This window comes from Thunnus thynnus, chromosome 14, assembly GCF_963924715.1.
Source record: "Thunnus thynnus chromosome 14, fThuThy2.1, whole genome shotgun sequence".
Lineage (NCBI taxonomy): Eukaryota > Metazoa > Chordata > Actinopteri > Scombriformes > Scombridae > Thunnus > Thunnus thynnus.
In genome coordinates, this window is record NC_089530.1 from 15,672,646 (window position 1) to 15,699,825 (window position 27,180).

General features: G+C 41.5%; 1 protein-coding gene across 5 annotated transcripts in view; it reads right to left on the reverse strand.

Moving 5' to 3' along the window:
- Window positions 1-2,786: 2,786 nt before the first annotated feature.
- Window positions 2,787-27,180, reverse strand: part of tp53bp2a (tumor protein p53 binding protein, 2a) — a 33,840-nt gene continuing 9,446 nt past the window's right edge. Inside the window, exons 3-23 of one of the 5 annotated variants that reach the window (XM_067610163.1) lie at window positions 24,003-24,150; window positions 22,773-22,886; window positions 21,274-21,344; window positions 20,386-20,487; window positions 18,994-19,168; window positions 18,588-18,769; window positions 18,299-18,463; window positions 18,005-18,043; window positions 16,232-16,279; window positions 14,718-14,901; window positions 14,279-14,329; window positions 12,880-12,930; window positions 12,117-12,239; window positions 11,748-11,869; window positions 11,211-11,619; window positions 6,920-7,758; window positions 5,848-5,985; window positions 5,413-5,546; window positions 4,921-5,087; window positions 4,560-4,759; window positions 2,787-4,149 (exon numbers count right to left, since the gene is read on the reverse strand). In XM_067610163.1, the coding sequence (XP_067466264.1) occupies window positions 4,108-4,149; window positions 4,560-4,759; window positions 4,921-5,087; window positions 5,413-5,546; window positions 5,848-5,985; window positions 6,920-7,758; window positions 11,211-11,619; window positions 11,748-11,869; window positions 12,117-12,239; window positions 12,880-12,930; window positions 14,279-14,329; window positions 14,718-14,901; window positions 16,232-16,279; window positions 18,005-18,043; window positions 18,299-18,463; window positions 18,588-18,769; window positions 18,994-19,168; window positions 20,386-20,487; window positions 21,274-21,344; window positions 22,773-22,886; window positions 24,003-24,150 (3,504 nt within the window). In that variant the 3' untranslated portion in view covers window positions 2,787-4,107. The remainder of the gene's footprint in view (window positions 4,150-4,559; window positions 4,760-4,920; window positions 5,088-5,412; window positions 5,547-5,847; window positions 5,986-6,919; window positions 7,759-11,210; window positions 11,620-11,747; window positions 11,870-12,116; window positions 12,240-12,879; window positions 12,931-14,278; window positions 14,330-14,717; window positions 14,902-16,231; window positions 16,280-18,004; window positions 18,044-18,298; window positions 18,464-18,587; window positions 18,770-18,993; window positions 19,169-20,385; window positions 20,488-21,273; window positions 21,345-22,772; window positions 22,887-24,002; window positions 24,151-27,180) is intronic. The other 4 variants (XM_067610164.1, XM_067610165.1, XM_067610166.1 and 1 more) reach the window with 4 other exon arrangements.

The following is a 27,180-nucleotide window of genomic DNA, read 5'->3' on the forward strand; positions in this document are numbered from 1 at the left end:
CTAATGTGAAATAATTAAAACTGCTCTAACTTGTATTCTTCTATCAATTATTTTATAATGTGAGGCCCCATTATGGAAAGACGCTGATTGAGTAATAATTGTTCACGGTCTTTGAAAAGCTAGTAAAGGCTCTTAAATAACTGATTGATTGTTTAAAGGTCATTAACAATTTTTACAGAAGCATGTAAAGTGTTTGAAACATGACCAAACTGTAGCTCTTGCTTCAGGTATTTTCTTCTATAAAACATGTTTTGGTTTCCTGTGGAAGACTCACATTACTCACATCCAGGCATGCAGACATAATTCCACCTGTGGCTCCTCATCTGTTTCCCTACCCTCCCTCTTCCTCATCTCCAGATCCTCGGGTAAAAATATGATGTTTTGCATTTCTAGATTGGGTGAGATTCATGGTGAGGCAGATCTATCCCAGAAACTGTGGATGTTATGCTCAACTTTTAATGAAGGTGCCTGTGAGGAAAGCTTGGCTCCATCACTCTCCAAAGTTCCTATCTCCAGAGATACACAAGCCCAATGAAATAACATGCCCACAGGGGATATGAATAGGATTTGAGTCATTATATAACAGCAACAACATAAATCAGACCTTTATCTGTGCACATACACCCTGCAGGTCTTCACATCGCTCATAGAAACACAAAGCGTTCATGCTAGAGATCAATGAGAGCTCTGATTATGAAGCAAAACAACAGGATCTGTCATTCCATGTATGACTGCTTCTCTCACTTATACAGAACTTTTAATCCATTATAAATGTATGTGTCAATTATGAATGCAGTTAGTCATGTACAGTAGGCAGCATCAATGTTGAATTCAGCCTTTTATCGAATATTGCTATTCGGCAGGGGATTTGTACAGCATAGGGGTTTGTGTCTTAAACATTCAGCTGTGTTAACCCCATTGAACTCACAAAGGGACAAAACAGAAGAACTTCAACGGAGCCTACAGAGTCACTGTCGGGTGTTACCATGGTAACAATGGTACCTGGAGGAGGGGTGGAGTGATTTGTTCATATGTGGATGTGTGTTGTGGATATATTGCATCATAAGGTGCAGTTTTTATTGTTTTTCTCCAAGTGTGTCCTCACTAACAACAATAAGAAGTACAGGATCGTGGCTTTGAATGGATCAAAGTGTTTCACTCTGCCTGCTGTCCCGCTGCAAAGATCTGCAGAGACCTGCACACAGAGCACAGCTTACAGTCTAAACATAGGAAGTGTTATTTGCTTCTTGTGACATTGCTTGTATTACTGCTCCACAAGGTTATGTGTGAAGGAATACGTCAGGAATACCATTATTTCAGCTCATATGGACACTAACATGAGTTCAACTCTTAACCTAAGAGAGTTTCTGGTGTGACAGATGAACCTGCACTCACCAGTAATCATTTGTAATCTGTTTATGCTGCAGAAGACAGAGCACCCAAAATTATCATCATGACGGATGAAGACATATGCAGTACTCGGTACACCTATTACAAAGTCATTTCCCTCTGTGATTGTTGCCTTTCACACTTAATTCATGTTGTTTCTTTCCCCACTGTGTTGACTCTGTTGTGACCATGCTGTTTATTTTTAGATAAGTGAGGAGGAGGAGGAAATGAAGTTATTATCTGGTAACACTCTGTAATTATTTAGCAATACAACAAAAACAATAGCCTTGAGACACAACATAGAAATTAGAACATTCTTTAATCTGTTTCCTGCTTTTTCATCAAGGACAGAAACTAGTTTAATAATGTTGGTTTATGCTGGCTTTGACAGAAGCATAATTAATGCAGAATGGAACACCTGTGTGATTAAAAACACTGTTTGTCCTAATACTGAACGCAGTAAATGACGCACATGGGCCCACCAGTATCCAAAAATACCCCAAAAAATAAATCACTGGATCAATATTTTTGGTTCATGGTGATGTTTTGATGAGTCCACAGTAAAAAACAAACACTTCACAGTTTCAGGACTTACACACCTACATACCACTGATATCAAGAGATGACACATTACCACAGATAGCTGTTACATGCCGCCCCCCCAAAAAATCTCAGGCACCATAAAGATTCATTGAAACAGGCTCATCTTCTCTCTGAAGTCAATAAATGCATCCCTAAAAAGTTACTGTGTTAATAGCTGTCTTTCTTTTAGCTAAACAACTTCACACATCCATCCAACACCTCAAGTACTCACTTACAGGCTACACACTCATTTATCAAGTTAATATAGCCTCGATTGTTACTCAAATATTGGTTCAAATGCTTTAAATCCTGTGTGAATTCCCTCTTTGTCAAGCTCACTGAGCCTAGTCTGACTTTTCAGCCTCTTATTTTCCTGTTCTGAAGAGACTGAAGAGAAAAAAATGTTTTTTTCACATGTATCTTACACAAGCTACCATTTTACACAGATTTCCCAAATATATACTTTCTTAATATCCAATATTAATCAATTCCTTATTACTTTTTACACAGGAAGCTCAGTGGAGTCTGAAGCACAATGGTACTAAAAGATGGTCAGGTATTATTTTTAATGGCTGCCCTGAGTCAAGCGTTACACACTTTACCACTTATACAAGACTTACATATTTTGTAACCTGCTCCCACCATACTCCCAAATTTGAATTCATGCTCTGGGAGGTGGAGGGCAGCAAATGTCCAGTAGAGGGCAGCAAATGTCCTTTAACAAGCAAATAGGATTTAATTTTACACTAATGAATGGGTGTAGTCAAAGGTTTTCTGAACATTCACATAAACATCACAATAATAAGAAGACTATATAAACTTAGTACAAAGTATTTTATTATAAATGTTTGAAACACTACAGCACATTTGTGGTTATAGTTCTGACAGAACGGCTAAAGAAAAAAGTAACAAAAATAAATACATCTGCAGTGACAGAGAGATGTGATGAATTGAGTTTTGGGAGCTCATAATGTACAAGTTCCATCTTTTTTTATATAATCTTTTGCTTTCAAGAAATGATTCGATTTAGAAATTGTCTCCGACTTCAGAATATAGTGTGTCATTTCTTACTGATTACTACAAAAAGTCACGGTTTCTGGTATTAGGCTTCCTTTCTTAATGCACATTACTGTATTTTCATGGAATGGCTGTAATAAAACATTAAAATTCATACTGCATGAATTCTTCTTGGTCAAAGGGCCTCTTGAGAGTTTCAAAGTCCATTTTCATAACAACATAATTCCTACAGTAACATTTCACTAGTTTATGTGACAAAAATACATGTATACACAGCATCTATGGCATCTCAACCATGTGCCAATGCAGGAAAGCAGACTGGCTCTCTGGGTATCACGGACCAAAGAATGAACAGCAATAGATCAATCGAAAGCTTCATCACCGTTTCTCCACCAATCATTTCATTATCTATAAGTTTAGCTAGAACAGCAGAAACTTTTCACCTCCAGTGCAGATATACAGAGGCACGGTCACTCAGCACAGATGATAAGAAACAAGCCCCCAAAAGATTGTCATGGTAACAGAGCATTTCAAAAGCATCATCATCATCATCATCATCATCATCATCATCATCCACTCATTCATATCATGCAAAGTAGAGCCCCAAAGTGTGTTAGAAAATAACCAGAGAGCAAGTTTTAAAAGACTATTCAAAAGTGTAAAAATCATTTTCTAGCAATAAAAATACTGCTTGTTCCATTTACATCCCAACGTTTGAGTTTCTGTCATTTTAGGAAAATTACTTCAGACACTTATATCTGATTACAAAAAAAAACAAACAACAAAAAACAGTGGAATAAAGAAAAACAATGCCATTAGTGTCTTAAGTACACAGTACACAGTGTGGCGTGGAAAAATAAGTGAGGGAGTCCCTCTGCTGTAGATACAGAAAAGTGCCAGTTGGGCCAGAAAGAGTTCATAGCTGATCCTTCATATTGTTTGGTCTGTCCTTGTCTCTTCATTTCAGCAGTGTCCTTCTCTTCCCCAGTCTGTTAAAGCCTGTGTGTGTTATGTATGTGTATGTGTGTATGTGTGTGTGTGTGTGTGTATGTATGTGTGTGTATGTGTCTGCATTTTGGAGTGTTGTGGCAAACTGAAATGTGCAGGGATCTTTGTGTTTTAAGCCAAGGTTCTCTGTCTTGGCTTTATTCTCGGGTAGAGCTGTTGGAGAAAACAGGAGGACATGAATCAGAATCTGTTTATTAGCCAAGTACGTAAGCATACAAAGAATGTCTTATTGTTTGCTCCCATAAACGCAACACAGAAGAATAAAAATAGTACAAGAGTAAGGTAATCATAATGAAATAAGCAAAATAGTACTAAAATTAATTATTTAAAAATTTAAAATCTAGTTTCAGAATGGAATAATACTAGTTTTGAAATGGGATATAAAACTTGAAATGAAATATTGACTGTACAAAGGAAATATGGACTGCACTACAGAGAAAGAAATGAAGTATATGAAATATATGAAGGTGCAAAAACGAGCAAAAATGAAACATCAACATCAATGCTTCTGCATAAAATAAATACACTTATCATAATTACAGTTTCACTGATTCATGACTCACCCCTAGGAGGTTGCGGGGAATGTAACCCTCAGTGTCGCCCATGCGCGCCCACCACCATTCGATCTCGTCCTCGTCTTCTCTGCGGACGATGGTCATGCAGTCTCCCTCTCGGAACGACAGTTCATCGGGGTTTTCACCTGTGTAGTCCCACAGACCGTAGACCACGCCCCTGTTCATGATGCCCATCTTCTCTTGCACACCTGAAGGTGTAAAAAAAGCACACAGAAAAATAGTCAGCACAAGAGTTTTTGTCTGGACAGAAACGACGACACAGGGCATAATAAAATGAAAAAGTAAAAAGTTAAACAGCTTGCATAACCTAAATTAAAAAAAACAAGGAAATAAAATAGTTTTCACTGACCGTAGAGGAACTGAGAACACTGGGTGTAGCCTTCCTCCATCTCTTCACATTTATCAGCTGCCGTCTGCATGTCACTATAAGTCATAGCAAAGACTGCTGCGCCAGACTCCACCAAGAACTTGCACACTTGCACATTATTGCAGGATGCAGCACAGTGAAGAGGCGTCCTGTGTTTGAGGTTGGGTGACAAGGGAAAAAAAAGGAGGTAAGAAAAGAAGAAATACTTTACCCTGCTGCTGAAATAGTGCTGAGTTAAGCCAGAAGCAACTTATAAGACTTTAAAAAATGCTAAATTTAATGATTGGATTAGGTGATTTTGGGTCAGAGCCAAGTACGTTACACTACATTCAGATTTCTGTAGTTGTAACTGGATCATACTGCAGGATGAAGGAGTTGAAAAAATCCTACATGTTTGATATACTGTAGACAGCTCTCACTCCTCTGTGGCTCAGTACTGATCCAAGACATCAACCATGGCAGCAGTAAACTTACCAGCCGTCACTGTCTGCAGCGTTGACGTTGACACCAAACTGAACCAGAAACTTGACAATCTCTGTATGTCCGGCACAGACAGCATTGTGCAGAGCAGTGATGCCTTCATCGTTGGGTTGACTGGGATCCTCCACCTGGGTTTGAGAAGTTATGAGGGGTGAAGTTAGACAGACTTTAATAATACTTTAACAGTACTAAAACTTTAATAATAATAATAACAATAATAATAATAAGTCAAAGTTTAATTTTATCCTCAGAATAAATGTGAAATAATTGTATTTTTAATCATTTTTAGTACCGTGGTAGCCTACAAATGCAGCAGAAAATGTGTGTAAGAAATTTGCAAATGAGGAATGTTGTATACAGTAGCAAATACTGAGAAACATACAGTCAAGTTTATATAATTAATAATATCTTGTGGAGAGAAACTCTTACCTCATAGATGATTCTCTGGACCAGGTCAAACTCTCCCTCCAGAGAAGAGTCCAGCAGGAGAGCCAGTGGGTTGAACTTCACTCTCATTTTGTGATCGATGCGTTCAGAGCCAACCTTGCGCAAATTTGTCCTCTTCCCCTAGAGACACAAGCATAATTACGCATCACGCAAATGATCTTAAAACAGCCATTAAAACACAGAAAAAAATAAATATAAATCTAAGACGTGAGACTGCTAGAGCCCACTTCCTGCTGAGGTGCAAGTGTCCGCTCTGTGCTGTGTTCAATCTGGACTGAAAGAAGAGGAGGGACTTGTTTTTCCAGGTCTTAGTACATTGCTAATCCAGTTCATCAGCACAAGCTGTAAGAAACAAATCCATTTCTCTAAAAAGATGATTATGCAACCTGATTAGGAGCATTTCTCCATCAGTGAAGTTAAAAAAATATTATGTTTCTCAACAGCTCTTGAAAGACGGTGACAAGAGGAGGGTATGTGGGAGGGAAAAGAAAATGGGTCATAACACTGATTTCTCATTGGTTCACCTTTTTGGAGTAAAACCTGCCACCTCACCATAAAACCTGTTTAAAGAGGATCACTAAGAGCTTAACAGCAAGAAAATGTAAACTGGTGTTTATTTTCAACACAGAATGCATCTGAGTAAATGAGAAGGAGGTGAGACGTAACAGGAATCTGGAGGGAAAGTGGGGTGGGTATCCGCTTAGTGTAAGTAGAATAAGGCCCATTTTCTCCAGAAACAATAGCAGTACTTGATAGGTATTATTTCATTATATAACATCAGATCAGGTCACTGCTGTTGACCAGAGGGCTATTAAAAAGTATAATGTGAAATCTAGAGCCTGGGCTAATTGTAACCCATGACCTGCCCCTGTGGAACTAACAAACAAACATGTGAGGGGATTTAAAAACACACGTAGCATTAAAGCAAACAAGGGTTATCTATACTGTGGACTCAGGTATGTGGTGACCACAGCCCTTAATACAGTGACTGATCAATATACCCGTCAACAAACACAAACTACACAAAATGAAAGCCACTAATGATGATTCGTACCGGTGGCAGAGTGACTTGACCAGTGACCTCTGGTGCTTTCATGTTAAAGGTGTCCTCTCCCAAGCTGTCCTGCTCTGCTCCGCTGGGGTATGGAGGTGGTGGGTAGGGGGGGAACTCTTCCAGGAAGCCCTCTGGAGGTGGAGGGGGCAGGTTGGGCATTGTGTCATCCAAGCCAGCAGAGGGTGGTGGTGGGAAAAGGCTGTCATCTGGTCTGGGGGCTGGGTGGGATGGAGGAGGAGGGGGGATAATGTCTTCGCTCTCTGGGATTGTTGAAGGTGGTTTGGTTTGTTCAGCAGGGGCTGGAATGATCTGAGATGGCACTTGTCCTCCCTCCAGAGACTGTCCCGCCTCTGATGGGTGGTTCTCTGCACCACTCAGAGGGCCTGGAACATGCGGCCCCACAGATCCCTCCGCTGCCTTCTCTGCCTCACTGGCATAGGTGGGAGTTGTTGGTGTAGTCACAGTGGTTTCCATAGCGGCCAGTGTGGTCTTCTGATAGAGGAGTTTCTGAATGTTGGGACCAGCGGGGCCCTCTGGTTCAGTGATGGAGCTGCGTTTCTTCAGGGGCCTGGGAGCATTGTAGAGCTTCTTTCTCAGGGCTTCCAGGTCCCCATCACTCTGATGCCGGTAGGGGTTGGAAATGAAGGGGAGAAGTTTGGTGGGGCTGAGGGGACGGGGGATACGCTCAGTCTCTGGTTGAGAGCTCTCAGATGGGCTGGGACCCATGTGGTAGGCTCCGTTGTGGTCCACCTCAGATTCTAGGGCTGGGGAACGGCGGTCCAGATAAGGGTTCTCTGGGTGTTGAGAGCCTCCACTGGGGATCACTGGTTTGCCGTACACTACAAACACAAACATAGAAAACAAATGTTAAGACTGAAAAGTATGTAGAGATACTATCTAGTGTTACTTGTTAGATGTAACGTGTGAAGGGTCACTGAAGGTCTCATTACCATCGATCTTCTTTCTCTATCACACTGTATGAACTACTTTCTTGGCCCTATTTCACTGTTCCTTTCCCTGCTGCTTTTGATTTGTAACTTCTCAGTGAAGTGAAATGGATTTATAAAACTTTCACAACCAATTATGACAGAAAAAACACAAAGCAAAGCATTGTAGCGTGATGAATATGAGATGAAGCCACATTACCGCTGCCTTCAACACGTAATTACAATGAAATTTTAATTATGAGATAGATTCTGTATTTAACCCCTGCGACAGAACAGAGCCCAAAGAAAGAGAACTTTAAATTGCATCGAGCAAAATCTGATAAAGATATATTATTCTTTCAACCAAGACACTTCTTGTGTTATTTGATGGCTGTAAAGAAACCTGCTTGTTCCTGTTCTCTTGTTGAATTACACATTTTTTCTCTTTTCCTTGAGTATATTTACAAAATAATATTAATCTAATAGAGTTAGTCTGCATTTTAAGAAAAAATTCTCTGAACAGACTCAAGGTTGGAGAAAAATTTCTTCCATTTAATTTCCACAATTTCAGTCAGAAAGTAGCAGGTATGGTTGCTTGTGATTGTGTTTCAAAAGGGGAGATGTAACAGATGGCTTTGCCTCTCTAGCTGCTCCTCGGGTCAGTGACGTGTGAACATTTTCTTGTCAACCTGGAAAACATTACAGCCAGTTCTATTTGTTATAGTGTACCGCCCTCCTGGCCCGTACTCTGAATTTTATGAGTTCTCAGAGTTTTTAAATCAAGTTTAGTCCTTACAAATAAGAGGTGATTTTAATATTCATGTGGACGTCAATAATGATAGCCTTAGCACTGTGTTTATGTCAATATTAGACTCAATTGGCTTCTCTCAGAGTGTAAATAAACCTGCTCACTGTTTTAACCACACTGTCGACCTTGTTCTGGCATTTGGCATCGAAATTGAACATTTAAAAGTCCAGAATTCTCTTTTATCGGACCATTATTTAATAACCTTTGAATTCCTATTACTGGATTACACGCCATTAAGAAAAAATATCTTCACTAGATGTCTATCTGATAGTGCTGTAGCTAAATTTAAGGAAGTGATTCCATCAGCTTTTAATTCAATGTCATGTCTAAACAACAGAGGACTCTTATGCTAACTTGAATCCCTCCCAAACTGATTGTCTTGTTTATAATGCTGAAGGCTCACTGCGAATAACACTCAGCTCTATTACCCCTCTTAAAAAGAAGATAATAGAACAAAAGAGTTTAGCTCCATGGTATAACTCTCAAACTCGCAAATGAAAGCAAACATCGCGAAAACTCAAAAGGATATGGCGCTCCACCAAACTGGAAGAATCTCGCTTAGTTTGTCAAGATAGTCTTAAAACATATAGAGAGGCCCTCTGTAATGCCAGAGCCACCTATTACTCATCATTAATAGCAGAGAATAAAAACAGCTCTAGGTTCCTTTTCAGCACTTTTGGACAGGCTGACAAAGAGTCATAACTCTATTGATCCATGTATTCCTATAGCTCTTGGTAGTAATGACTTTATGAGCTTATTTAATGATAAAATTCTGACTATTCGAGACAAAATTCATCACCTCCTGCCCTCAACAGACACTGATCTATACCCAAACACAGGAAGCATAAGGAAATTGTGAGTTATCTTTGATCAGGATACATTTGGTCTCAAAATGATGTAGAAAAACTAGTCAACCCTTTTGTTACTTCTAAGCCGGATTATTACAATTCCAATTATCCAATTATCAGGCTGCCACAACAAGTCTCTAAAAATTCTCCAGCTGATCCGGAATGCAGCTGCACGTGTACTGACAAAAACTAGGAAAAGATCATATTTCTCCCATATTAGCTTCTCTGCACTAGCTCCCTGTAAAATCCAGAATAGAGTTTAAAATCCTTCTCCTCGCCTACAAAGCCCTCAATAGTCAGGCATCATCATATCTTAAAGAGCTCATAGTACCTTATTACCCTACTAGAACACTGCACTTCCAAAATGCAGGCTTACTTGTGGTTCCTATAGTCTCCAAAAGTAGAATAAGGCAGAGTAGAAAGAGGCAGCTATCAGGCTCCTCTCCTGTGGAACCATCTTCCAGTTTGGGTCCAGGAGGCACCCTCTCTATATTTAAGAATAGGCTTAAAACTTTCCTTTTTTGATAAAGCTTATAGTTAGGACCAACCAGGCTCACCTTGGATCAGCCCCTAGTTATGCTGCTATAGACTGCCAGGGGACCTCATGATACACTGAGCTCCTCTCTCCTCCTCTCCCTCTCCATCTGTACGCATTCATGTCCCATTAATGCATGTTACTAACTCCTGTAGTTTTGAGCTTTCTCATCTCTATCCCCTCTCCTCCTGTTGCTTTCTGCAAGTATTTCTGCCTCCCGAGGTGTAGAATCTGTGATTGTGAGCCACTCACTACCCCTGTGATCCTGCTCAATATCCACTGATACAATTATTATTATAAGTCTTATTAATCTACTATTATTATCATTATCATTATTATACTACAGCTCTACGTGGAACTTGCATTGTGCTATGCTCTCTTCCCTCCTTCTATTTCTATCTCTCTCTCGTTCTCCTCCTACCCCCCAACCCCCCAACCCAACCCAACCAATCGAGGCAGATGGCCGCCCACCCAGAGTCCGGTTCTACTCAAGGTTACTTCCTGTTAAAAGGTTTTTCCTTACCACTGTCGCCAAGTGCTTGCTAATAGGGAAATATTGGGTGTATGTAAATAGTATTGTAAAGAATACAGTCTAGACCTGCTCTATATGAAAATGACCCTTCTATTATAATTTGGCGCTATATAAATAAAACTGACTTGACTGAATATGCTGAATACAACAACAGCACGGCAGATTTATCCTGCAGTGAATATGTAGTTATGTTGTTTACATCCATTACCTTTAGATATGACTTTGTCACACCTTGTTTTCTACTCCAACATTAGTCATGAGATTTAATATCACCATTCACTCCACTCAGAGGATACTTACTTCAGACAGACTTTGTGCATTACAGTGGATTGATGCTTAAATCAAAGTGTGATCTTCTGTTTCTACATGTAATCCATTTAAATGCACTGGCTATAAGCTTGTTCTAACACAGGATCCTGTAAGATGTGACGTTACATTAAGCAGTGAGCTTAGAGACAAAGCATATTAGAGAAGATGGTGCTGTTATGACTGGGCTGACTAATAGAATTTAATCTATTCAGATAACCAATGGCCACATTCATCTGTGTTCACATGATCAGCTTTAGATAAAGCTTTACAGTACACTCAACGTCACTGTCCATACAGCCATTTAAAAAAGTTAAAACAACTGCATATTCTTACCACTGACAAATCCGTTGGTGCGGCTCTGGGCCCTGGTGAGAGTGCCCTGCAAACCAGGCTGGAATGGCTTCCCTGAGCCAGGCTGCTGTGTGTACATGGAGTAAATGGAGCTGGCCGCTAAGGTCTGGGGCTTACTCAGGTTGGTGTCTTTGGAGGAGGGCAGCTCTGGGGTGAAGGGCCGTACCGTGGCGGCAGGTGGAGTGTCTTGCTTGGGGGGTAGGGGGAGTGTCTGGCTCTGTGAGGGCGGGAGAGGGCCACGGCCCTGTGCGACCTGAGGCTGCTGGCTGTGGGGCTTGGCTTTAGGGAAGGTGCCTGTGTTGAGGCCTGGTTTGCCATAGGGCACAACACCAGGGCCTTTTGGTTTGGTAGGGACAGGTGGAGGCACCTTGACTGGGGCCTTGAGAGCAGACTGAAAGATGAGAGAAGAGAGAGACAGAAAATTAGATGCTAGGGTATATTGTTGCTGGTAATAAACAAATCTGACCAATTAGGTTTTCCTGTGAAAGTGAAAGGAGTGTGTTTTTTATTCCCTCTCACCTGAGCATCCCTGACCAAGTCATCACTGCTCTGATTTTTTCGGAGGGAGGTGGTGGGAACCTCCGTTGGCTCAAACATGGAAACAGGACGCACCTTCCTGTCCTTCTTCAGTTCCGTTTCATCTAATCACAGACCACATGCAGAGGCAGCAATCAGTTTTGGCTCACATGTTCAGACACATAGTGATTCTGTGAAAAAACAGAACAAAAGCCCCTTTGGAAGCTTTTGTTCTGCCTTATCAACAGTTAATATTTTGGCCACAGTTACAGGAAGGTATTCCAGGGCAGTTTCTGTGGAAATGCTGTGTGTGTTTGTTTGTGTACATTAAGAGTGTGACTGCTGGTGATTGCATCTATGTATGTCCCTTACCTTGCTCTGTTTGAGAGTTAGAGTGAGAGGTCATTCGTGGCAGTGTTGAAGCTGGACCATGACCGTTGGTGTTGGACTCTGGACCTGCAGAGCTCCAGTCTGCCAGCTTGGATGATTGAAGGCCTGGGGGATACACAGGAGAGGGGGAAGATCAACAGAAAGTTGCGAAGAAGAACAGAGCATCAGAGTGGATTTTGTAGCATTTTGCCTCCCTCTTTACTCATTATTTGTTTTTTGGTTGACTGACTAAGACCCAGCCAGTGGCCATGCATGTCCGCAGACATCCACAGTCAGATGAGCCACAAAAGCACAGGGCTCTGTGCAACTGGCAAGATTAGCATCACATCAAAGCTGGTTAAAACATCATTTCCATCGCAGTGCCTGCAGATTGTAGTTAAATGCTCCCTCTCGAGAGGTGTTGTAAAAATACTCCAACAAACACACACACGTGTACAGTGTACAAGACCTGATTGGGTTGGTCAGAATCCACATAGAATGTCAGTTCAACTGAAGGTTATGTGTTTGTTCCAACTGACCCATTTAGAGCGGCAGAAAAAGAACTGAAGAGAAAGCTCAACAAACACGCTTTAACAAACAGCAGCAAAACAAGCAAACAGGACCAAAGATCCAGCTAGGAAATGATGAAAATATTATCTTTTCATATCTTTCCATATTTTTTCAGTGAGTCACTCGCATGAAAAATAAACACATTGAAAGAAAGCCGTTGAGGAGCACACACGCACACACAAACACAAGTGTGTACCTTTTCTCTTAGCCCGCAGCTCTTTCAGAGGCTTAAGCAAGAACATGGCTTCTGAGGAAGATGCATTCAAAAGACAAGAAAAACAAAGTAGCCTTAGAGCTCCAGATCTCCCTTTGCTCTAGACATGCTGTTGGCTGGGCCCAGGCAAGGGCCCCCCTGAGGGGCCATGCAGAGACCAGCACAACCCCTAGGAGCCTGCCTGATCCTCTGCACAACATCCCGGTTAGAGAGAAACTGGCAATGGGTGTACACTAGAGCAGATTCCTCTGCCTCCCCGCCCATCCCTATCTCTCTTTTTTCCATATTGCAAATCAACTCAGCATGCAGAAATAATTGCGTGCAACATCCTGACAGCTTGGGAAAAACCTGTTACATTTACTTCCTGTATGTGTTTTGTTGTTTTAATAGGAATATATGGGCTGATGAGGATGTTAAGAGAGAGAGAGGGAATAAGGACGGGGGGTGGTCCCTTCTGCTGTTGTTTTGTAATGACTAATTTTGGTGTTGGATCATTCATTTTTAATAGCATGAAGCGCACTGCTGGCCCACTATCCACTGGGGGACTGATTTAAGAAAGGCTAAGAGAGCGAGTCAGAGATGGAGCGTGTGAGAAAGAATTACTCATGGAGGATGGCACAAAGAGCATCTTTAAATGAGATATGTTGCTCTGGTCCGTCATCCATTTGGCCAGACGCCCTATATTACACAGCACACATGCTACTGCAGTCCATGGGGAGAAGATGCTGGTGCAACAGCAGCTTACTCTGCACCATCTCTCAAACTCGACTTTAAAATTTAAAAAATGACAAGAAAAATAACTAATTAAAAAGTTATTCTGTAAAAATAACTTCTAGATCAGATACGTTGTGTATTCAAAAGCAAAGTCAGACGTCCCCGTCTGTCTCTTCAAGTTTAAAATCTAGATTTTGCATCAATAGTTAGTTCAGATAAAAAGACAGAACTGATCTTCTGAAAAACTTTGCAGTCGTGCTCAGCTTCCTGCTAACCTTCTGTCTTTGTCTGTAAATCAATGCTTTGTAATTTGGATTCGTTTGACTACAAAGCCCTGACTAAGATGCAGAGTATTAATCTGAACCAAACAACAAACACAATAATGGAAGCTCATATTTACATAATTCTACAGGCTGGTCATTACGGTGAGCATTAATTTGAAACATTTACTAATTTGCCTGTGAATAAATAATGACTAGTGTAATGTGAGCTGGTATAAAGAATGGCACAGAGACACACACCATGGCAAAAACACTGGTTCAAAAAGTCGTTCACTCACTGCAAAACATATAAAAGTTCTTCAAAAAAATTCAGGAAAGTTGACGAAAGATTGTAAATGTTCAGGTTCAGCAATACTAGATCACAACACACCATCCAGGATGGCTACCTTCTGAGCTCAGAGTGACATCAGCAGGTGTCCCAGAATCCTCTGCTCCTGCTGGAACCAGGACAGTCTTGTCACATTTTAATTAAAAAAAAACAAACAAAAAAAAACCATACCTGACTCCATGATGACACAAAAAGAAATGAAGGGCACACTAGTAATTTCTTTCTCTCTCTACTTGGCTCGTACTCTATCGACCTTTAAACTCCTCACTACTATATGTGATCTGGAAACGTAAGCTTCATTTTTTAACTCTGCTGCTGAGTGAGCTGTTGCTGACTTAACTTTGGCTAACTAAATTATATTTAAAATGACAGACAGGACAAAGTGGAAGCCTGCTGCCAAGTAGGCCCCAGCAGACACCCACGTCATGGTCAGAAAGGAAAAGGCTTAAGTTCTGAGATGAGAGGCTGCAGGCAGTGCGTTGTCTCTGGTTGCTCACCTGTGCTGGCCTTGTTCTGCGGGTCGTGGGCTGGTAGGGTGGCAGTACCGTCTGGGTAAGCTGGTTTTACGAGCAGGTCGTGTCTCACTTGGCCCCGGGGCATAGTGGACGACTGGATGTATGGGCCGACCGCTGCCACACGAGACGGACCTGACTGCTGTCCGGCTTGGCCATCAGAGGGCAGCTAGACAGTGAAAGGGTTGGAGAGAAAAAAAAAACACAAGAAGAGGCTTTTAGAGCAGCAAAAGTCAGTGAGAGTAAGATGAAGTACAGTAAACAGTAGATACAGAATACACCTTTCAGACACATAAACATATAGATAACAGAATGATAACAAAAAAATTATATGATAGTTTTGGTGATGGCACAAAAAAAAGTGTTGGGATACTCAGCTCTGACTCAGTCAAAACCAGTATCCAATGATCAAAGAAAGCATGCTGGAGTTATTGTTCATATGGGAAACACTAACAACACTAAAAATCTAGAACATTTGTAAGGCTGTAATACTCAATGCATCCCAGAAAAAAAATTGTATGATGAATGAAAAATGGACAAACAACTATAATGTTCTTAGATCTTTGCCACTTATGAGACAAAAAATGTAAACTTTGGCCTGAGGGTGGCGCCAGAGCGTGCAATATCGTTACTGCAATAAAGTGAGTTATCATTTCAGTGGCATGACGTGTTTAAAGGTTTTAACCTACAGTACATGTGGTGTTTGCTGAATGGTCATTACAGTGAAGTGAAGTGGAGTGACAAGTGGAATTTTACACCTGCCAGTGGGTGAGTGGGGCTTCGTGTAAGGTTGATAGATTACAGTAACTATAATTTATCCTTTGAAGACCATGAATGTCTGTGGAAGTTCTAAATTGTATGACAATCCACTCAACAGATGTTGACGGAGATGTTTTCCAGAGACAGAGATGTTTTACTTTGTTTGGACCAAAATGTTGGACCCTCTGAGCTCCGCCTTGAACCACTCACTTCAGGTTTCCAAGCAATTACAATGACTACAATATATTGCTTCAGGAAGACTCATGGATTACAGTTACTGATAAAAGATTTATCAAACATTAAAGTTCTCTAATGCCAGTACCACGATGCTTGTTATAGGCACATGCAATGCAGCCCCATGCTTTACAAGAATCTTAAAGCAACTAGGATAGTGGTGGGCTCTCTTATCTTGGGAGTTAGAAGACACGTTATACAAACATCTTACATAAGAAATGAAATGCCAGTATGCTCTATATCCCCAAACAGCCTAATTAACTTTCACTTCAGATTTTGGTTAAGCATTCCTAAACGATCTTTCAACCCTCAGATAAAACTTATCTTACACTTCTGATGGATGACAACACACTGTGTGCCTTTAAAACAAGATGAACATGGTTCACTATGCCTGCCAAGGGTCAAAACAACTAATGAAACCAAGTCATGTGCCAAGTCATACTGAAGAGATGAGATCAGAGAAAAAAATAGACACAGATTTTCAGCTCCAATGCTAGTTTAATTACCTGAGGATGAGTGTCTTTTGAAGCCCTCTCTTTAACAGGATACCCATTCTTGAGAAAACAAAAGCACAAACATGCAACAGCAGTTCAAAATACCAAATAATCCCCTTTTTTCCAATCTAATATCACCCATTTCTTAATTCCGCCTGAGCTAAGTTACTTATGTAGTGCGAGATGACTCGAGGCTGGCAGCTCTCAGACTACCTCTCTCCAGTCAGTACGGTAATACGTGCTTGTTAGCTGATGTCAGACAGACGCTTGCTGTTTGGTTAGAGGAGAGAGCAGCTTGGATGGAGTGCGTCTTTGTGCTGGTGTAAAAAAGGCCCTCTCATTATGATTCCAGGCAGGCTGTGGGTAAATCACCTCCTCACTAGGGCCTATTCAGACCTTCATCTCTAAAACACACACACACACACACACACATACACACATACACACTCACATGCGCGCACACCTTCGCCTGTTCTGTTTCTACTTTAGTATAGATGTCAAGGTGACATCAAAAGAGAAACTGGGCTTCTTTAAAGCTGGATTAGGGTGCAAGTTTCTCATTTATCTAAAAGGCTTCCAGCAGAGCTTCAGAAGCATACGTTAAATCGCCATTATTTATTATTTATGTTCTAACTTACAGGCCATTTTAGATCTTGTACATTGCATCTTCTAAGTAAACATTGCATGCTGCATACTAAAAGGAGGCGATTTTTTGGATCTACAGCACAGAAAAAAACATTTCTGATGGCACTGAATACAAACAGCTTGGTGCTTTGCTTTACATAGTTATGAATCAGCATTAAATAATAAAAAAACAATCTTTATGGTTAATTGGTTGCATGTTAATTTGGTTGAAAGAAAGAAAGTTAATGTTGAAGGCCAATGAAACACCCTTATTACAGTAGGGTCCAAAGGTCCGCAACAATGGTCTCTGACTTTTGGACCCTACTGTATGTCTGATTTGATTGGGAAAACATAATTAAAGAAATTACTGCATGGAGGACAGTAAAATTATTTGTGTTATTTAAGAAGGTGAAAACATAAAATCATCCAGCATCCTCTCAGAATGATTATGTTTCCTTTTTGGTCACCTTACAGTCCGTGCCTGCTCTCCCTACACAAGTATGAGTTAGATCTTCACTCAAACTCAAGCAGTGAACATGTTAATTTCTCTTCCACACGGTCTACTTCATAGATGGGTTTGTTGACTCTTTACTATTTACAGCCCCATGGCAACCTGTGTTCAAAACAACTCGTGGAAAGGGGAGAGAGGAGCAGAGGAGCAGGGAGACATCGGGCAGTGAGCTCATAGCCAAAACCATTACATCCATTATGGAGAGTACAAAGACTTGATTATTCAGCTTGCTGCTTTCTAGTATGTGTTTAATCTTGTCATGTAATTAATTATAAATTGTGCTTTAAAAAGCCAATTTTTTTTAGTTGTTTTTTTTTTTTTGACAGTTGTTTGCCTTTAAGAAAACTGGTTATTCGTTTCTTCCTGTTTCTGTCAAGAGCGCAGCCAGAAAAGATAGCATCTCCCCTGACATTCCTGCCTGTCTGCAATGTCAGCCTGCACTCATTACTCCCCTACTCATCTTCAAGAGTTGTTTCTGCTGAATAACACAGCTGAGTGAAGTGAGATGCAACTCCGTGACATGATCAAAACAATGATCAATCCCCACCAGCTTTTTTTCAGACAGAAAGAGATCAAAGAATGGAAAAAAAAAGACTGAGGGAGTCTCTAGGTTTTCCCACACAGAGGATAGCAAGTTATAGGAGCCTTACGTTGGCATGGATGAGCTCTGAATGCCAGGGCATCTGAGGCTTCCGGAGGTGAAGAGACATACAAACAGCCTTTATTATGAGGCCACTAGGGGGAGCTTTGATCAAAACCATTTCTAACAGTTATTACAAGCTATGATGAATATTAGTGTCCTGACAAAATGTGAGTCACATTAACAATTAAAAGGTAGGTCAAGGCCTTTCACAAAATGTAAAAGACGATACGTGAGGGTGCTCCACATCCTGTTGTGTGCATGCTTTTATGTTGTTGTGTTGTCTGTGTATGATAATACTTACAGGCAAGTTCTCTTTCTGCTGCAATGCTGCCTTCTTCTTCCACAGCCGATCACGGAGCTCATTGATCCGTTTGTCCATGGCGGCCACCTCCAGGTTGCGCTTGTTCAGGCTCTCTCTCTGCTGCTGCAATTTAGAGTTCTGATCCTGGTTGAGCTTGTTCCTCAGCTGACCACCAAGAAGGATAAGACATAAGGACAAAGAAGGGTTAAACATTTATACTCATTTGGATTGGATTGTAGTAGTGTGATCCTTATACTTGTTTATCTCAGACACTCGCGCAAGCACACACCTGCAGCTCCTTGTAGAGGCGGTCTAGTTCAGCCACAGAGCTCTGGTTGTCATGGAAGTTGTCCATCTTGCCATTTTTGAGCAATTCCAGCTGTAGGCTAAGCTCCTCCACCTTGGACGCCGCCATCACCAATTCTCTCTGCTTCTGCTGGAACAAGTTGTTCATCTGCTCAATCTCCTCAACTGTAGAGGGAGAGGGAGATATCATGAAGACAGACAGTCAAAGACAGACTTTGAGTAGTCTCCATAATAGCCATAATCTTGTAGAATCACCCATTTATCGGAAACATAAAGAAAACACAACGCATCCTGATTTGACATCTCATTTGACTTAAAGTCACATGCTTCCAGTCATATAATATTCCAAACAGGCATCTAATTATGAATTCACAAATCCATGAGCTTACCCAGTTTGCCATTGCTGAGGCGTTTCTGCTCCACTTGGCCCTTGAGGGCCCGGACCTTCTTGAGCCGACTTTCTTGGTTCTCGATGTTCTCCCGGAGGCGCTGTAGCTTCTCCTGCTCAGACGCCTGCTGCTGCTGACGCTGCTCCTGCTGCTTCAGGTAGCGCAGCCGCTGCTCCTGGAGAGACAAAAGGGAGGAGAAAGGGAGCAAGAAACAAAAGTCATAAAAATAATCAAACAAATAAATCCCTTTTAACTTTTATGAGCGGCCCATGTCTAAGCATGTTTTTCTCAGCAGCTATTGTCCAAGTGATGTCAAGGCACTGAACTACACACTGTGGTAAGATGTTAAGGGGCTTACTGCTGTAGGAATATGATTCCTTAATGTAAATCTCCTGCAGGCTGTTACTATAAATAGGTTAAATAAGGGTTAAGAAAATATTCTGTGAAACTCAACAATGTTTAACTTTCAAAATCAATCATCAGTCTTGAAATATGTGCTTTAAACCTGACAGAGCTGTCTCAAACAGGTTCTGAGATGAACCAAACATTGTTCCAGGTGATGTGTGCTGATGGCAAAGCCTGTTTGTTTACTTGATTTGTGTGCAAGTGTACGTGACTAGTTTAAGTTACATTCCTTGGCTTGCTATAGTATCCTCAGGCATGCACACTAACAGTGTTTGGATCAGAAAGCTAGAAGTGGCTCAAGGACACATAGGTTACAGCCTGCAGGGATATTATACAGGGAAACAGAGAAAGAGATGACTCAGTAAAATTATGTTTTCTGGATAAAAAAAAGACACAAGTTAAGTTTTTTTATAAAGTTATCTTAATACAGTATACATGTCTGGATCAGCAGAACGGAAATATTTAAAAGGTGCCTCAGGAAGAACCCAAAAAATGCGTAGGAGTAAAAATGGTCAGCCAAGTATTAAATTATAACATGTCTATTTTCTGTCAGATGCCTTTCTCCTGTCATTAATAAATCCTGAGCAAAGTGAGAAACAAGCCCTACGCAAGAGAAAAAGAGATCTTCAAATACCGGATGAGTTCTGTGCAGTGAGAACCCAAAACATTCATAATATATCAAATTATAAACACTACACCTGCAGCCATCCGCAGTTCATCTCACCTGTCTATCACAAGCTCCACATCTGAGTATCATCATTTCCATAAGTGCACAAGGCTTGTTTTACATACAGTACATTTCTTCTGTGTACCAATTTCCCACTTTCTCGAAATAACTCCCTCTTTAATCTCTTTCCACTATTTTGCCTCTCCTCTTCTGGCTGTTACTTTCATCTCCACCACTTAACCTCTTAACCCCCTGTATCCACCCAACGTTCTACCAGCCCACCCCCCCCCCCTTTCATCTCGCACTGTCTCTCTCTGCACCTTGGAAGCGAGGAGTTGCTGTTGAGCTTCTATCTGCTGCTGCTGTCTGGCGGCCATCTCTTGTAGCTCAGCCAGCGTCATATCCATCCTGGGTGTTGCCACCTGTGCAGGGATAAATAAATAGACAAAAGGAGTGAACACATGTGAACAAGAATGCACACTCATCCTTGTATTCTCCTTCTTTTGTTTTTATGAGTAAATCAACGGTGTGGCCTTTAAGTCAGAAAAGTAACAGACAAAATGTTTTCAAAAGCCAAACACATGTGGAAAGATGATCAGAGCATCAAAATACCTTTAACTTCCTATTCAAATCATCAAAAGAAGACTGATGTAGCCCTTTGTTGTGATTTCAAGAGTTGTAGTACAAATGAAAAAGACGAATACATTTTTTTTTCGTGAAGGTGACATTCTCAACTTTGTAATTATCTCAACATTCATGTCCCTATCATGATGCCCTGATTAATTTCTAATTTGCATTCATACACTGAAGGGTGTTTTTGAATGGAATTAATTGCATCCCTTAGCAAATCATCCAGACGGCTTGTTGTTAAGTTTAGAGAAGCAACATACGAGGCCAAAGAATTTGTGTTAATACCAAAATATATGACCCACATGATAGTAATAAAGTACAAATGGAAATGTCTTGGTGACAATGCATCAAAATATCTCCCACCTGCCATGAGCCATGGAAACTACTGTATATATGTAACTCAAATTTTATTTCAGTGAGGTGCAGCAAAAAAAAAAAAAAAAACCAACCGTTCCAGGTCTTCAAGGTACGGATAACGCAAACATCATTTGTGCTGAACTGTGTCAACTAAAATATTTCATAAAAATATATATCTGGCTGGATTATTTAAAATGTCTCATAAGAAGACAGGAACTCACCCCATTCTCCATCCTTCTGTCCGGGGGACCCTTCACTCCGTTTCTCTTCGGTTCTGAGCCTCTTGACCCACCTGAGTAAGCAACATGATGAAAAACCCCATCAGACATCACAATCTCTTACAGAGCTGCATGAAAGGCCACTGTCTCAGTTTAGTCCAAGTCAAGAAACAGCAAACTGGGTAAACGATCGGCCTTTACAGACAGCTGTGAAAAATGATTGGAACTTCCTCTCGCCTTTTCTTTGTCTGTCACTGTCTCTGACAAACAAGCATACACAGTTAGGTGTATGCCCTCCTCTGGTTTTGCTGCAGGGGCGGGTGTAGATTTGAAGAAAGCAAGTCTGAGACTGGCTAGTGCTGAATGGTCTTAACTCTGGGAAACAACAGGGATCAGTGCTCTTTGTGACTTGCAATAATCTCAGGATTTAACCTAACACATAACAGCCTGTGAGTGGGTCCCACGACTGTATGTGTACGTGCTTGTCTGCCTACATGGATGCACTTATGTCCGACATGCTAGCGGCATTTGACTGCTGGGGGGATCTGACAATCCAGATCTCATCTTTAAAGCCCTGGCCCATGACCAAAGCCCTTTAGCTTGCATAATGGTTTTAGATGACCCTTGACAAACTGTAAGTATGTTAAATACATAGACTGTTTAAGTGTTATTTTAACATAAGACCATGCTAAGACTCAATGAGAGACTTACAGTATGAAATCACTCATCTAGCTCCATACAGTGGAGAGTAAATCTGGTCCTCTGACCTGTATATAGTTGCAGCATCAGGGTTGTGCAAACTTCTAACTGACTTTTAAATACTTATAGTTTCCATAAATGAAAACTATAGAAGGTAATACAGAACTGTGTTACAGAGACTGAGCAGGGCTGAGCTAACAGTGTGGGAAAACAAGAGTAGGCTAAGATAACAGGAAAGGAAAACAGCCATCTAATCCCTGGGCCAGACTCAAGCTGTGAGGGGTAAAAGGGCTTAGTTACGCAACTGGGGGCTGAGAGGATAGCACACGACCAAAATACTAGGGTTTTTTGTGTTCCTAAGAAAACTGAAAAGTAACAGGCTTATGACGATGTGACTGGGACACCCTGCATTCAGCCTGGCCTCTACCAGTATGGCTAAATAAGGCTTGTTCAGGGATTTGAGGCCTGCTAATATAAAACCCTTTCCTGGATAAAGGCAGTCTTAGAGAACATTTTCCAAACCTCTGCAGTGTAGAGAGGAGAGGTGGACTGGTTCAAAACAGGCTGTTAATGAAAATTTCCATTCCCGAATAACCTCCAGAGAGGTTGTATGTATGTTTAGAGGCTGCAGGCATCTCTGGAGTTTACCAAGTCTGTGTCAAATGTCTTTTCTGTGGAGGACAGCTCTTTCCCAAATCATGACTCTTATGTGAGAGAAGTAAACCCTCACTTGTGTTTCATTATCTGTTGCATGCGTGGGTCGGGGTGTGTGTGTGTGCGTGTGCATGTAAATGAACACTTACCCGACTCCCTGCTAGGGGCTCGGTTGTGACGCAGAAAGAAGCGCACCTCTGCCCTGTGTTGTCCCCATCGTTGGAGCACATCCAGCATCCTCTCCCCATCACCTACAGCTCGCTCTGCAGATGTAATACATAATAACACCTTAGGGCTCAGGGCTGGGGTAAAAACACACCCATAAAATGAATATTTAACGTTTTTAATTATATTAAGTCGGCAAGATTAGAACATGTGACAATACCAATGTAGGTCAAGTGTGCGTGTGAGGTTTGCTTTGTGAATCCTGTCCAACCAGTAGCCTGACACTGCCGGCCTACACTGAAAAGAGGTTCATTTCCTCAGCATCATCTGCAGCTGGTTGATCTCTCTGAGCAATGACCTCAAGGAAAACAACTGTGATTGTGATGTCAATTATTGTGGCTGGTACTGAGCCAAAAAACTCATCATCCATTCCTGAGACATTTTCTCCAACCTGCATAAGACCATTTCATTACATAAATGGACTGACACGTTACAGTCAAGTAGAGGTCAATGAAGCCAATCTATTATAACGACAGGACTGCAAAACAAATCAGTAAGTACTGTAATGTACAGATTATCATTAGCTTGAATCTAAACTTGATGCACAATGTCACTGATGTGTTTTCAAGGAGAGACAGCAATGGCCTGCAGTGAGAAATGGCTGCATAGTGAGACAATCTTTTCAGCAGTTAGCAGTCTCCTTTCAGGCTACTTGTGGAAGTACTCAAACACAATAATTGGCACTTTCTTCGCTCTTATAGCAGCATCACCATGGAAACAGTTACGCACCCTGGCTCCTTGAGTTCTGATTTTGAATACTTCCTGACTCTGAGAGATGGGGAAAATGGGGGAAGGCATGAAATCTCAAACCCTCCCTCCCACCTGAGAGATGTGGGAGATGTCTGGGTGGTTGTGTTTGTTACAGGGATTATGGGCTCTACTTCATTTGCATTTCAGAACCAAAGGAGATAAGCCCTTCAAAAAGAAATTACCAAGCAGTTGACCACACGGCTAATCTCCATATATGGTCTACTTCAGAGAAGCCATTTCCCTCTAATTAAAGGAAGAACACAAAGTGTCTGTACAAGATACTCCTGTCCCTTGGGATACAGACATGTTCCACAAACAAAACAGCACGTGACGGAAAATCTCCTGTTTTCAATGATGAGTAGATGGATACAGATAACACCGAGTAAACTGGCACAGTCACTCACCAGATCCGCGCCACATCTCAGACAGGTGGCAGTCCGTCTCCCCTGGCTCCTTGCACAACTCCACCACGTCCCGGCACAGCGTCTCCGGGGTAACGGGAACCTCAGTAAAATGCTGGTCATTGTTACTGAGGTATACTGTCAGGAACATCTGAGGAAAGAGAAAAGCAGATGGCAGGACAAGTTAGACGGTTAAATAACAACACAAGATGGAGGATCCTGGTGGTGGAAGCAGAATGAATGCTGTAATTCTCTGGAATTGTTGTCTTATTATGTTTTATCGTGTGTGTCCTCTCATGGTTGCAGTGATTCACAATCATTGAAAAAACCTATTTTATAACGTGTTTTATACCACAATTGACTGCTGAATCCTTGCTCCTCTTAACCGGCTGGTTGGGGCCACAAGTAATCAACAACTGCAGCGGAAGGCATTTCCGGCAACTGGCTAGGCTAAAAACAAGTCTGCTACAGGCCACATTTTGACCTTTGTCGTGGCTCAAAAACTGACATCCATAGAAAAGTTTGGTCTCATCTTCAACTGGAGCATCTGCAGATTAATTCCATACCTGATATGTTATGATCCACTAAAGTTAAGCACAGCACAAGGTGAATAAATCCCTGTTTTTCTTGTTCATCGCCATCTTGACTGTAAGGGAAACCGGGTGGGACAACTGAATGAGATTTAATTCTTCTGTGTTTGGGAGGGGAGAGGGAGGTAGGGAGGGGTTTTATTTTGTGTGGTATGTTCAAACAAAATGTTCTAAATAAATAACTGTGTTTAAATTGAGAAGTTTGGATTTGTTGTACCCTGACACACCTAGTGGAGATCTGCACGCTACTGAATGCACTCTTCTAGTCTTCTTATGGTTTGATGTGTGTGTCTGTGTGTGTGTGTATGTGTGTGTCTGTGTGTGTGGGCGTGCGTGCATGCGTTGACATGTGCGCTTTGCTGAAAGCAGTATCAGTGTCCCAACCCTCATTCCTCTATGTCAACACAGAAATCAGAGGCCAGCTCCCAGAATTCCATTTCACCAACTACGGCTGTCACCACCGTGAGAGATCTCTCAATCCCAACACACACACACACACACACACACACAAAAATATCCCTGCCAAGCACTCTGAAGAAGCAGAACTGGAGACCTCTGGAGAAGCCGAATTTGTAAGTCTGTGTGACTGACACATGGTTGAGCCTGGCTTACGACTAAAGAGAAACGGACTATCTCAATGAAGCTGTCACTGATAGAAGTGGAATGTGGAAGTCTTCAGTTACTGCAGCAAAAAATAAACACACTGAAACTGAGCAGAAAGTTGAGCTGTCTAACAGCAAGCGTCTTTAACGTTCAAAACTGAAACTATGACAGCTAGTGTACTGCTGACAAACATTGTTCAAGAAAGTTTCAAATCAATATTTATATAGGATATTATTTATTTTTATAGCTATAACAGGCATCAGGAGTCCAGTCTAATAAAAGAATGTCAAACTATGGCCGTGACAGTCAATTTACAAATACAAGTCTGGGAATTTAATGTCATCTTCTGCCTGCGTGATGCTTTAAAACCTATACAAACACTGACTGTAGCAATGAAAGTGAAAAACGTAGTCTGTCTGTAGTCATAAACAGATGTATGCTTAAGAGGCTTTTAGGGTCGTGTCGTACTATGCTTCCAGCTGTAATCTGACCACACGTTAGAAGCTGGAGCTTTGATAAGGCCGTAATAAAACCAATATTATAACATGAGTGCCCTAGGGCGTGCCAGGACCTGACTTATTGAACCGTTTGTTTCAGCTCCGGATTTTGGCAGACAATGTAAAGTATTCACAGTGACTTCAGTGGTTGCTGCAATGGATAAGCAGCAGCAGCCAAAGAACTAGAATAACCTGGAAAGCATATAATTGTTAGGATAGTATTGTTTTTCCTCTCTCATTGTCTGAAACCCCCAGGTTAGACTGTCAGATTTTTCTATTCTCAGTAGGCTGCCGTGAATGGCTGTGCCTACAGGGGCATGGTGGGAACATCAGGTCAGCAGGGTCACAGACACAAAGGGCTTGGAAAGGGGGCGAGAACATGCAGAGCAGCTGCAGAAACAAAAGTATTTGTGTTGCTTTTGAACTGCGGGGTGAACTGAGCAAAAGTGCAACAGCTTTAAGATAAGTGGCTTTATTTCCCTTTTCCTCTTCAAATGAAACTTCCTGAGTGAGTGGGCAGGTGACATGTTTCCTCTGGACAATCTCCATAGAAACGATACACAACCGGACCAGGTTTGTTTGACGCTGTGATGAGGGGAACGGGAAGGAAGTAAGGGGTGATGGTCTGACTCAGAGGGCATGACTCAACTGGTTTGTTCCGTGGGGATGTAAATGAAAGATCCCCATCAATAGAGCAAATCAGTAGCGGTGACTCATCCTTGTCAGTAATCTACAGTACAGGAAGCTGTGAACAGACTGTCTTCATCACTGCCCATGAAAGACCTAATAACTCTGTGGTGGAAGACCACCCAAGAGAACAAAGTCAAAAACAAGACGTATCCTCCTATCAGCTAATCAGAAAGGTTGTAGTGTTTGTGGTATGTAGTTGTGAGCTAAACTGAAATAAGTTACCACAATGAATGACACTGTCAGAGCCAGTAACTAAAAGAAACCCTCAGCTGGGGTCATTTTCACGTATCTCCCTTTAGTAGAGGATTCCAAAACAGCCATTCAGAGATCTACGCAGAGCAGCTGACATCATCACAACTTCCCAGCAATGTAGGACATTCAAATGACCCTGTTAATATTTGGAGAGTGAAAGAGAGACAACAGAGCGAGGGGGGGTTGGAGGCTGGGAGAGAGTGGGAGTGAAAGAGAGTGAGGAGACAGAAACACTGATGGGAGGGGACTGGAGTCTTTGGGGGTGGTGGCTATGTCTACACTGAAAGCCAATTCTTCTCAGCACTAAAGTTAATGATCCAGGGCCACAGCTAGCCAGTCCAAAGCTTCCATCTAGATGAGTTAGCATTTACTGCTGACCTTCATCCACCTAATGCATGCGGTCACTGCTTATGGGTTAGTATATTGCACACGTGTTTTAAATACATAATGAAATAAGCTAATCAGGCCAATTTTCATACATCTTTGCATACACACAGGAAACAATTAATATGATAAATAGGATTCCACATTATCAGGTCACGAAATTAG